Source organism: Rhinolophus hipposideros (genome assembly GCF_964194185.1).
Source record: "Rhinolophus hipposideros genome assembly, chromosome: 19".
Lineage (NCBI taxonomy): Eukaryota > Metazoa > Chordata > Mammalia > Chiroptera > Rhinolophidae > Rhinolophus > Rhinolophus hipposideros.
In genome coordinates, this window is record NC_138065.1 from 9,243,007 (window position 1) to 9,255,809 (window position 12,803).

The following is a 12,803-nucleotide window of genomic DNA, read 5'->3' on the forward strand; positions in this document are numbered from 1 at the left end:
AGGGGACACGTAGAGTTACAGTCTGACAATGACAGGTGGCAAGAGAGACCACTCACAAATACACCCCACGGGTAATAACAGGAACATGAGGCTACCTTCTCTCACAGGTAGGTAAGGTAAGGGCCATCTTAGGCCTTTCCTCTTTTTCTTTTCAGAGCTGCTGTAAAGATCTTCAGCTCTTGCCAGAGAAGCCATTTAATTCCATTTCTCCTGCATCTACTGACTCTTGGGATCCACAGCTCTCTGGGCTCCCTTGCCTCCATATCGAGCCTCTCATGGAGCTCTGCTCATGGTGAACATCCTAGGGAGCAGCACAGAAGGTGGTGCAACCATGACCAGGGCACCCATTCCTGCTGCGCTGGAGTGTAAGGTCTAACAGCACTATCCCTCTTGCCTCAGGGCCTTCTCTAGCATCAGGCAAGTCGTAGCCGCTCAACAAACATTGGCTACCGATGGTGTCCCTCTTATGATAGCTAACAGGGGTCCCGATTACAGGTGTCGTTAGTGTGATTTCTATTCCACTGAAATCTGTTGAGTGCCTGTTGTGCCGAAGCAGTGTTGCTATGTTATTGAAGTAGTAAGCACATACTGAGGGATATGCTGCATAAATGTTACTTAAGGCCCCATTCACTCCAGTCCTATCAAGGTTGCATGGTCCAGCAGTGGTCAGCTGGCCTTCTCTTCAGAAAGCTCATTCTCCAGAGGAAACTCCTACAAGGGCTTTTGTAGTCACTGTCCCTATCAACAATGGGTGTTTTGCTTGTTCTTGTTTTAAAAATAGTGGTCTGGTAGGGCTAGGGCTAGGGCTAGGGGTACTAGCAAGGACAAATAGAAAAATGGACTATCCCTGTTGAAATCAAAGACATTCACGATACATGGATTAGCTCAATGTATTTTAGAGACACTCACCGCCCTTCCATGAATTTGAAACAATCCAGTGTGGTCTGCATGCTTTAGCTACAGAGGAGATTTCCTAGGCTAAAACCCCTCTTTGGTCTTGAGCCATAGGAACGCTGGAAGATTCTGCCTGCTTGATGCTGGCAGGGAGGGGGACGTCAGCACACTGACCATGAGAACGGGAGTTTGTCTCTAGTGACCTGTCATGCAAACAGAGTTTGGAACACCCATAAAGCCACAGAGCTAAGACTTCTGAGGCCTGCAAGAAAGTTAATTTTGTGCTTCTTTGATAATAAGGATTTAGTTAATAAGTGTTTATGTGTGGCAGAATTTGGTCTGAGATTTACTTTCATTATAATGTGGTAAAGGGTTTGTTGCTGAGCAGACCTATAGCTCTCACCCATTTCAAAATCCTATGGGGGCAATACAGAGAAGCAGGGCTTTTTGGAGAAACGGCTAATTCCATGGTCAGGGCACGAAGGTACAAGATGAATCTGGAATACCTATACCTTATGATGCCAAAAATTTTTGAAGCACTTCAAAAAATGATGGATATGTCAAAAGAACACAAGCGGACTTTCACCTCCAGGAAGATGGAGTAAACATAATTTTCCTTATTGTTCCCATTAGGTACCACTAAACACCCTGGACATTATATATGAAACCAACAGAAGACGACACTGAAAGGTGGAGAGAACATCAGCAAGGGACCCTGGGACCTGAGGAATGACACAGTGATGGGCTCCCTGGGTTTCTCTTTGCCTTACAGATCCCGGGCTGGGTGTCAGAGAAGCCAGTGATTCAGAAATGCTAGGAGAAGTGACAAAAGAAGCGCCAACAAAGCCTGCTTTCTCTAGGCAAAGGCCCAGGAAAGGGGTATACCTTTTTTTTTTTTTTTAATGTATGATAACACTGTGTTAAGAGGTTCTACAAGGGTGTAGGAAAATATTTAAGATAATTATATTATAAACTGGGGAGGGCAAAAGGATGATAAGTGAGGGAGAGTTTCTGTATGTCACTCTTATGATTTGATATCAGTAGATTGTGAAAAGTTATGTACATACAATGTAATGCCAAGAACAATCACTAAAAATCTATACAAAGAGATACACTCAAAAACACTACAGACAAGTCACAGTAACCTACAGGAAGGCAAGAAACATAAAAGAGAAAAAGAAAAAAAGAGAGAACAAACAGAAACCCAAAACTCAAAATGAAAGAGGTATATCCTAACATATAAATATTAAGTGTAGATCATCTAAATATACAAATAAAGGCAGGTTGGCAGTGTAGAGTTTCAAAACCTGACCCAATTATACACTGTGTACAAGAAACAAACTTCACATATAATGATATAGACAAGTTGAAAGTAAAAGGAGGAAAAAAATCTGTATCATGCTGACTCTAGTTACAAAAAGCAGGAGTGGCTGTATTAGTATCAGATAAAGCACATTTTTGAACAAAGAAAATTATCGGGGACAGAGAGGGACATTATAAAATGATAAAAAGGTCAATCCGCCAAAAAAGACATAGCAACTATAACTACATATACACCAAACAACAGAGCTGTAAAATATGTGAAGCAAAAACTGAGAGTAGTGAAAGGAGAAATCAACAAATCTACAATTATAATTAAAGACACAAACACTCTTCTCTCAACAATCTATAGAACAACTAGACAGAAAATCAACAAGGATACAGAAGAACTCAAAAACACCATCAACCAACAGGATCTAAACAATATTTATAAAACACTCTACCCAAAACACACATTTGTGCCAATGAGACATATACCAAGAGAGACCACATCCTGGGCCATAAAATAAACCTCAACACATTTAAAAGAATTAAAATCATACAGAGTGTGTCCTCTGACCACAATAAAATCAAACTAGAAATCAAAAAGAGAACGCTAATAGGAAAATGTACAAATACTCGGAAACTAAACAACATACTTCTAAATAATCCATGGGTCAAAGAGGAAGTCTTGAAAGGAAACACATACACTGAGCTAAATAAAAATGAAAATACAAGGCATCAAAACTTGTAGGACACAGCTAAAGCCACCCTGAGAAGGAAATGTATAGCACTGAAATGCTTACATTTGCAAAGAGGAAGGTTGTCCTCAATAATCTAAGCTACCACCTCTAGAACCTAAAAAAGCAAAAAGCAAAATAAACCCAAACAAGCAGAAGGAAGGAAATAATAAAGAGCAATAGAGCAATAAAGCAATAGAGCAATAAAGAGCAAAGAGAAATAATAAAAATAAAGCAATAGAGCAATAAAGAGCAAAGAGAAATAATAAAAAATCAATACAATTGAAAATAGGAAAACAATAGAGAAAAATGAATGAAATAACATGTAGTCTTTAAAAAGGTCAATACAATTGACAACCTTCTATCATGACAGACAAGTAAATAAGAAAGAAGACACAAATTACCAATATCATGTAATAAAAGACGGGATATAATTTCAGACTCTGAAGACGTCAAAAGGATAGTAAGGTAATACTATGAACAATTTTATACATATAAACCTGACAACTTAGATGAAACGGACCAATTTTTTGAAAAGCACAACTGCCTCAACTCATAATACAAAACAGATCATTTAAATAGCCTTGTAACTATTAAGGAAATGGAATTCATAATTTTCAAAGTCCCCAAAAAGAAATCGACAGACTGGGATGATTTCAATGGAAAACTTTATCAAATCTTTAAAGAACTAACACCAATTCTACACAATCTCTTCCACAAAATAGAAACATTTCTAAATTCATTTTATAAAGCTAGTATTACCCTAATACCCAAACCAGACAAAGATAGTATAAAAAAAGGGAACTGCAAGTCAATATTCATCATGAATACAGAAGCCAAAAATCCTTAACAAAATATTAGCAGGTAGAATACAACAATATCTAAAAAGAATTATATGCCATCCAGAGATGTGAGGCTGGTTCAATATTTGAAAATCAATCAGTGTAATCCGCCATATTAGAAGGTAAAGAAGAAGAAAAAAATCATATGATCTTTGCAATTGAGGTAGAAAATTGCAAACTGATGTACATGACAAAATTCAATACACATTCATAACAAAAACTGAAAAAAATATTTGAATGGAGGGACATCCAGGGTGGCAGCAGGCAAATAGATAGGTTGTGGGATGAAGGCGAAGGAGACAGAGTATTTCAACATTTTCACAACCAGTACTGGTGCTTTCCAGCTAAACATAAGCCCTGGCCCTCTCATCCTAGAGTTTCTCTTCACCATACTGTATACCCTCAGTTTATTTACCTCTGGCTGGCTCAGAAGGTACTGCCCTTACCAGAACCTTCTTGGCCAGCAAAGCCCCCTTCAAAGTTAAGGCTTCCTGGCCACGCCAGGTGGTACCGTTTGTATGTAAAGTTTTACACTCAAGGTACCCCATGCAGTCTACACAGGGGACTGGACTTCAGCATGACCCGTGGATGTCATAGATGGGTGATTACTTTTCTCGCTCTTTGTTAGTTTTTGTGTCTGGAATAAAGAACCATGAACGTTTTAGTTCACTTTTTACAAGGACACGATCATCGAAGTGTGGCTCTTCTGGAGTTTATCACTTCCTTCATTGAACTAGCTTGGTAAGACTTAGGCTTCTCCCATTTAGAGGAGAAAGGAAGAAGAATGTGTTTTCATAGGATGTTCTCCTTTGACTCTCAAATTTCCTGTTAAGTTATTTGAAGATGTGGCTGAAATTAAAATCAGCAAGACAAAAAAAGTGGCTCCATCTGGACGAGGAGAAGCAGCCATTTAACGATCGGAACGGCCTGTTTCTCTTTCACTCTCCATCCCTCCCGGGCTTACCTCAGAGGCGATGGAGGTGAAACTGCCGCTGAAGTGCAGGTGCTTGTGGATCTCGCTGCCGTTGGCCGTCAGGAGCCAGTGCCCAAGGGCCTGGTCTTCACCAGACGACTGGTTGCCATGGCTCTGATTGGGCAGGAGCTCTGCCAGGTCCCAGTGGTACGACGGCGTGGCCCCGACCAGTGCGATGAGGATGGCTTCCGTGGCCACGTAGAGCTGGGGGAGCAAACACAGAAAACCATCAATGGTGGAAACGCAATCAGCAAGCTTGCACACCTTGAAAGATCGGTTCCTTGCTTTCGTGATGTTATGAGCTACAGAAACGAGACACATCAGAAACAAAGAAAAACATCAAAAGGAAGCTTCACTATCTCCTGCTAACACAGGCATCGGCGATGCCACTTGCAAAGCCCCTGGTACTTGCTCTGAGGGTTTTTTCTTCTACTTGTGAGATACGTCTGAGGCTGAGGACACCACACCACTCTGGCAGGTGGGGGGAGAATTACCAGCTGATTTAGGAGACTAACATTCCAACTATTTTCTCTTCAACCCTATACCCTCAGTTCAGATAAGCAGTCACCAGGGTCCTGGCTTCACGATCTAAACAAGAAAACTTTTTGTGGCATAGTTAAATGTCTCAGAAAACTGTGTATGGATACACACACACACACACACACACATATACACACACACACACACACATGAGCAAGAGCAAGCAAGCGAGAGTGCCTTATTAAAGCAGGTGAGCATAACAGAATATGTACTTGAGTAGGTACTATTTTTAAAAATAGTATACAGCTTATAATACGATTTAAAGAAATTCAAAATCCCGGGGACATTCAATCCATAACCTGCGGCCATACTTAATCATTGTTTCGTCTAACCAGAGTAGTCTCCCCAAAGGAAAAAAATATATATTTTACTTATCCATTTAAGAAATATTTTTCAGCACATATGCCATTTGTCTCTGACTGTTCTGGGCTTTCTAACTACTCACAATTGGGCTTATACGCTGTTGAGCCCAGTGCAGCCTTTTTAACGTTATGGATTTCCATTTATATTAGTTCTCATTGTTGGATGATTATTCCAATCTGAAAATGTACTAAGAAAACACAGAATTAGTCTTTTCCATAGTGAGACAATTTTATGTTAAGAAATTATCCCTATTAACTTTGAACTTGATGTCTTAAAATGCCTTTAAACAGAATTACGTATTAAAAAAAGACAAAGCGTGTGATTTCTCTGCAGCACACAGTAACACACCCCCACTGGATGGATGTGTTGACTGAGGCGCAAAAAGGTGGACAGACTTGCCAACAGCTTTATCTCCCTTCCTCAGCCACCTCCCAGCGCCATCCATACCATCTGGTAGGGGCATATGCAGCTGTTAAGAGGATAAGCTAAACACCAAAGGCAGAGTAATTTATCACAAGTAGATGATGGAATTACTGTCAGGGAAAGAGAAAAGCAGTCACGACATGGTGTGTGTGTCGTAACAGAAAGCTAATGTACAACCAGAGATGTGATTTTCCCACTCTCAGGAAGGCTGCAGGATATAAGACAGCCCCAATCTATTTGGAGAGGGGTGGGCCTCAAGATGTACAAAGCTGCCACGGGTCGGTCTGCATGGGAGATTTATTGTAAAGGGCACAGGGAAACATGTTTCTAGATTTGTATTGCTTCCTGGCCCCTATTTGCATACCATTAAGGAAGTTTTAGAACAGAAAGCGGTCAGCTTATCAAAGCAGAAACCTTAATGAATACGAGAGCAGGCAGATGACACATTTAGCAGCAGCTGTAATTCCAAAGCCACTTGTACCTGGTATAGTCACTGTCCCTCCTGATTATTATCTGCTGAAATTTACTGATGGGTAAAGAAATGGGAGGGGGGCGGAACGGGGCAAGGGAATGCAAGAGATAATGCAAAACCAGGTCCTGGTAAGCGCACAGGCTTTAGTCCGGCCAGGCAAACTAGTTACATCTTCTCTCTAAATACGCTCCTTTCAGCTTTGGCTCCTGCCAGCCCCTTCACCTAGAAAGCACTTTCTCCTGCTGTGAATGTCTGGACCTTTCTCATCCTCCAACACACAACTCAGATGCCACCTCCTACCAACCTGCCATCCCCTCCAGGATCTCCAGAAGCGCTCTCCTGCTTCTGCTCTCCTCCCCCACCAAAATCTCCCTCTAGACCTTTCTTAGAGCCCATATCGTGTTTTTTTTTTTTCAGTGCATTATATTTATGTATTTGCTTGGCTATATTTTTCCTATTGGAATATACCCTCCCAGAGGGCAGGATCTAAGTCTGAGGCACCTTTGGGGTTTCAAAGCAAATAACTCAGGGCCCAAATATGTGTCATCACACACTCAACCTGTGAATGAACGAACAAATGACAAGAATACAGCACTAATTATGACAGCACACACTTGTCTCATGCTAACTATGGGCCAAGTGCTGTTCCAAGTGCTTGCTGAAAATATATGAACACGTCGCATTCTTGTCTGGATTAGTCTAGAAAAAGCAACGTCTTAGGTAAAAGAGGAAATGCCCGAAAGGGTCCTCTAATCTGAGGCGTGCTACATTGTGAAGGATGCCTTTCTCGGCAGAAATTAAAATGTGTAGAGAGCAGTTGAAAAATAAAGAGGTGGAGCTGATATATACGCTACTTCACAATGTAGGGAGCAATGGAATCTAGTTGATCAGGATTATTTGTATTAATCGGTAGTATTCCCAGCAATCTATAGCCTGAATAAGCACCTTCCACGTCTCCCATCTCCTCTGCCCTCCCCCCACCCCTCAAGGTTTTCATGCCCACCCCACACACATGCTCGTGCACACATACACAGGGCCACGGCTTTATGTCCGCAGAAACATGAAGCTCTTGTATGCAGTGCAGCCAGCATCCGCCATTCTGTCTTCTCTGACACACGTGATCAGGCTTGGTTTCGGTACAGGTAAGGCACACAGAGGCAGGTGGCTCTGCCACGGCGTGATAAACGCCAGAAAAGGGCACCCTGAGGCTTAGGTAACAGATGAAACTTAGGCTCTGCACAGAGATTCATGTTAGGCCCTTTACACCAGAGTCACACACAAAGGTCATGTGGTCACAGGAAGTCAAAGATGGTTTAGCACGTGTCTCGTCATGAGAATGTGCCACCGACATACAACACTGGGGTGGTTTTCCACGGCTGGGCTTCTTCAACTGTGACGATGTCACAGAGCTCACATGCTGCTTCTTTCCCCCCAGAGTACAAATCTGTCCTCCTTCTCTGCTATTATTCTACAACTACCAGGCACACATCCACCCCCATATTCTTGTCTAATGAATCGCACCCATCAGCAGACGGGCCTTCAAGGCATGACGAAGAAACCACCATCCATTCTCCTTCAGAGTGGGACTAACAACACCTCAAATAAATCATTATCTTCTCTAGTGCTACCTCCAGGGAAGGAGAACAAGGACCACAGATGGCTGGGGTTTTTTCCCCCCTTTCAATGTAATTATAATTAGAAAAGTGACTAAAACGCACTGGGGGATTGAAATTTTTAAAGTTTCAAAAAGTGAAGGTTTTCAAAGTAATTTTATGCTAACAGCACATTATAAGCTTTTATAATACTCAGGAAACCAAAAAAAAAAAAAAACACACAACTCCCGTAATGATCTCATCACAATATCCTGTGCTATGAAGTCATGGCAAGTAGGATGTTTCTGTTGTAAGCAGGAAAAATAAACTACAGAACAATTAAGTGAACTGTTCAAAATTACACACAACACTATTAGCAAAAGCAGAATGACACATGGGAGCCACCACACTTTGGGGCCAGAGCTTTTCTCAGAGGGAAAACAAAACAAAACAAAACAAAACAAAACAAAACAAAACAAAAACGGGAAAATCAAAGATGATTTTATTCTTATCATTGTTCGTCCTCCACATACTTAGTCCTCGGTTAATGCAACGACGTAACCAAAAGCATTACATGAACGAGACCATATCGTGAAGGCAACACCAAATACCCAGTACCCAGCGCAAAGTGAATATTCCAGGAATATGTGGGGGGTGACTTACTGAGACTACCTAGTTTTTTGAATTTAAAAAATTTAGTTGTGCCCTAAATAACTGGTGTCTCTAAGCCGTTTCTTCACTGACTCTGAATCCATCCACATAATGCCACCAGATCAGTCTTCTGATCAAAACATATTAATGGATGAATGGTAAATGTCCTAGCATTCCAGATCCCCACCACGTGGCCCAGTTGCTACTAAATCTGCATTCAAGCTTTCTGTGCTAGCCTCTTCAATTCCCCGGACACGACTTCCCATTGTGCAGTGGGAAAAGTACAGGGATTCTGTATACCAGAGTCTGAACCTCAGCTCTAGGAAACTTGCAGCAAATCCAAACCTCTCTAAACGTCCTATTTTCTTCCAGTAGGAATGGACACTAGTAGTACATTTTTAACTGATTCACTTGTCTCTAACCCATTCTGAGGGTTAGATGGGATGTTTCGTCACCCCGCAGGAAATTGTACAGCGCCACACAAATAACCTGTATCAGTGCTTCCCAAACTTATGTGCACAGGCCGATTCCATCAGCTGGGGAGCGAACTGAGATTCTGCATTTCTAAAGAATTCTGCTGAGATCAATGCTACTGGTCTGTGCCACATGTTGTGTGATTATTCCCTCTTCTACGTTTTTTCCCCAATTTTATGTTTCCTACCTGAAATGACCTTCCCACTTCTTCCTAAACCCAAGCTTCAAAGTTCAGCTCAAGCTCAGCCCTCTTTCTGAAGCCTTCAGCGAACCACTCCAGACCATGCTGAGGTCTCCTTTCTTAATTCCCCAACGTGTAAAGCCCGCATTAGCTCCTGGGGAAATATTATTTTGTATCATTATTTAACAGTGTAGATCAATTCTAATTTTCTAACGATTTGTCATCTCCTGAAGGAAAGAAACTCTTATACCTCTGTAACCTTTCAAGAAGCCCAACACACCACTGTGTATATAATACCCTGTGATAGATGTTAAATAATTCCTTGCAGAATGGTGTAGCGAAAAAAAAAAAGGTGATGGATTAAAAATCAGTATTTCTGGGACCTCATCTTGGTTCCAACCACTAATTAATTGGACACATTGTTTAACCTGTGTCTGTTTCTCTCTCTCTCTCCCAAATAAAGCACCTCTCCCACCACCTAAGCACCTTCCTTCTGTTATTTCAGTTTAATTTTTTTAAAATGTTAGTGAATACCAACGCTTTGCAACACATTGTCTTATGAGCCTCAGGTGATAACAAGAATGGATAAGAAACAGTTGTTTCCTTCTAGGCACATACATTCCAGTCAGGACAACAAAGACATGCAGTTATAAATACAAGGCAGACTCTGACCAATGCTACGTTAGCCATAGGAGAAATGAAGTTAACGAGAGCACAAAGAAAACAGATGTTAATTCCAACTAGGGTAATAGAAAAAGGTTGTAAAGGTGACACCAGAACTAGGTAGGTAAAGACTGCTAGGGGTTTAATCAAAACAAAAAGCAGGGGAAGGAATTTTTAGGCGAAAGAAATAGTCCAATCCGAGTTAGGAAAGTAAAGAACATATTTTTAGTGTTCTCTGAAGATACATTATAGGCCTAGTGTGGCTCTTCCCAAACTTGAGTCATCTGAGTACCCCCTATGAGAGCTTTACAGGCCTACTTTCTCTTTTCTATTATTTACAGCATGGTCTTCTTTGAAATTGGTTCAAATTTTTCAACTTACCTAAATTTACAGAGAAATAAAATTTTATATCACTGCAGACATGATTGGCCAAATGGAACTATAAACACAGACACTGTGTTACAATGCAAAGTGTTGGCTAGCATGCTTTTATTCAAGGTGGGCCACAAGAGATGTTTTCGGGCAGGATCTGGGGGGGCAGGATAAAAGCAAAGGGGCATCCACTTGGTTAACATGCTCAGAAAGTTGGGGCAAGTGCCTTTGTGACTCACAAACATTGTCACTTCTTCGCTGCCTCCCCTTGTTGGTGCGACACAGCAGCTGGACCTACAACTGTTCCCTGTTCCCCTGGACCCTCCTTCAGTTTCATGAAGGATGGAGGCAGTGAGAATGACACAGATTCCAGGCAGTTCTGAAAGTTCCAGATATATCTTCCTTTCCCGAATGCCTGCCCTGAAGACTTTAAGCTCCAACATCAGACACAAAGCCTTATAGGAACTGCTGAACCAGCTCCCACAATTGCATGTGGTCAAAACCCCGTAACAAAGTATTCATTGATTACATATATAATCATATGCATATAGATGACACATACACACGCCTATATACACCTACATATGTCTCCATCCTAGGAGTCCTGCTTCCTGCTTCTCTGGTTGAACTATGATTGACACAACCTTCAAACAAATATGGCAGAATATTAGCATGTATTAAATCTGGAAGTAGGTACATGCATGTTTGTGATATTATTCTCTGTACTTCTTTTAAAAGGTTTCCTAGTTTAAAAAGAAGTTTTTTAAAAAATAGTAAATGAAATGAGAACAGAATATTAAATTCTAACTAGGTAATGTTTTCTGCCAAAGTCTGAACCTTCTTTAAATCTTTAGTTCTAATTCATTCCCTTTGTTAAAAGAGAAATATCTGCAAATGTGTTGAGAAGTGCTAGCACCTAATAAGACTTCCTTCTTAGATAAACAGAAGGAGTAAAGAAGAATTGAAAAGGGAATAACCCTCTCACTTGATGAGTTAATGCAATTTAAAACTATTTCCATATATAACCTACATCTACTATGCACGCCATTCTTTGGGATGTCAGAGAAGGCATCAAGATAGAGGATTACAGACTCATAGAATCAAAACAAAGGTGAGAGGATATTCTTGGAAAGGGTAGAGATATGTCTTCCTCTTGGACACCATGGAGAAACATAATGATAGGTGAGGATAAAAATTAATTTTGAGGCCAAAGGAAAGGATGTTTAGAAAGTTTACACCTAGTTACTTCTATTTTGTTCATAAAGTTGGAACAAAGACTACCTGGGGAGAATGAGAGGAATGGAGTCAGGAGAAATTTGGACTTGAGAAGAGTGATAAACATTCAGCTGGGAGAAGTGAAGGCCAGAGCTCACGCACGACCCAACAGCATGGGCTGTGTGGGTTTCAGAAGTGTGAAAAAGAGGAAACCAACCTACATTTGCAACAAAAGAGAACTGAATAAGCAAATTAATTATGGCATAGCCAGGCATTGGAACCCTATCAAATCTGGAAGTAGGTACATGTACGTTTGTGATACTATTACTACTATCTTATAATAATTAATAGCTTATCATTACTACTAATAATTAATAATCTTATTACTGGGGTGTACGGGTTGGTCTTAATGTGATATTATTATGAATGGCTATAGCCATTAGAAAAAGGTGTAGTTGTTTACTTATGAGCACAAGTCACTTACAACATTGTTGCGACAAAATCAGGTTAAAACACAAATTTTCACAAAAAAAACATAAAGGTACATATTTGTATAATAAAAAGCCTAGAAGGACATACATCAAAACGTGAGCATGTTTTACTTCTGGTGGTAGAAGTTCTGGTGATTTTTGTTCTGTTTTTCTTTTCTGTATTTTCTCTTTTTTCTACGATCCCATGTACGATTTGTTGAGTACCATACGATTCTCATGAATGAAGGTACTAGCTTCTGTTTGAGCGTTGGGTCAAGCAAGTCAGAGAGGAGATTCCTGAACTGTGTGGGTCTTTGGATTTCAGGGCTCTTCCTCCTAAGGCAGCCTCTAATTGTGGTGAGAAAAACTTCGAGGTCCAGATTGCCACAATGCCAGCTAACTGCCGGGCATGGGGCAACATTGAGAAATCCTAAATTTGCAAAATAAATTGGTTCACCTTTCATGATCCAGCCATTTCCAAGAGCACAGTGAAGACGAGGGGCCATCTGCGTAAGTGCACTCAGCCATCTTGCAGCAGACTGACAGCATTCAAGCTTAGTGTTCTTCCTGCCATAGGCACATTGCCTGTCTTCATACTTTTAATGACGTTTTTGGGCTATCTTGGAAGGTAATACTATC

General features: G+C 40.8%; 1 protein-coding gene across 1 annotated transcript in view; it reads right to left on the reverse strand.

Moving 5' to 3' along the window:
- SLC22A15 (solute carrier family 22 member 15) overlaps positions 1–12,803 on the reverse strand; it is a 67,151-nt gene that overhangs the window by 48,610 nt on the left and 5,738 nt on the right. Inside the window, exon 2 of the mRNA XM_081026866.1 lies at positions 4,740–4,952. Coding sequence (XP_080882992.1) covers positions 4,740–4,952 — 213 coding nt within the window. The remainder of the gene's footprint in view (positions 1–4,739; positions 4,953–12,803) is intronic.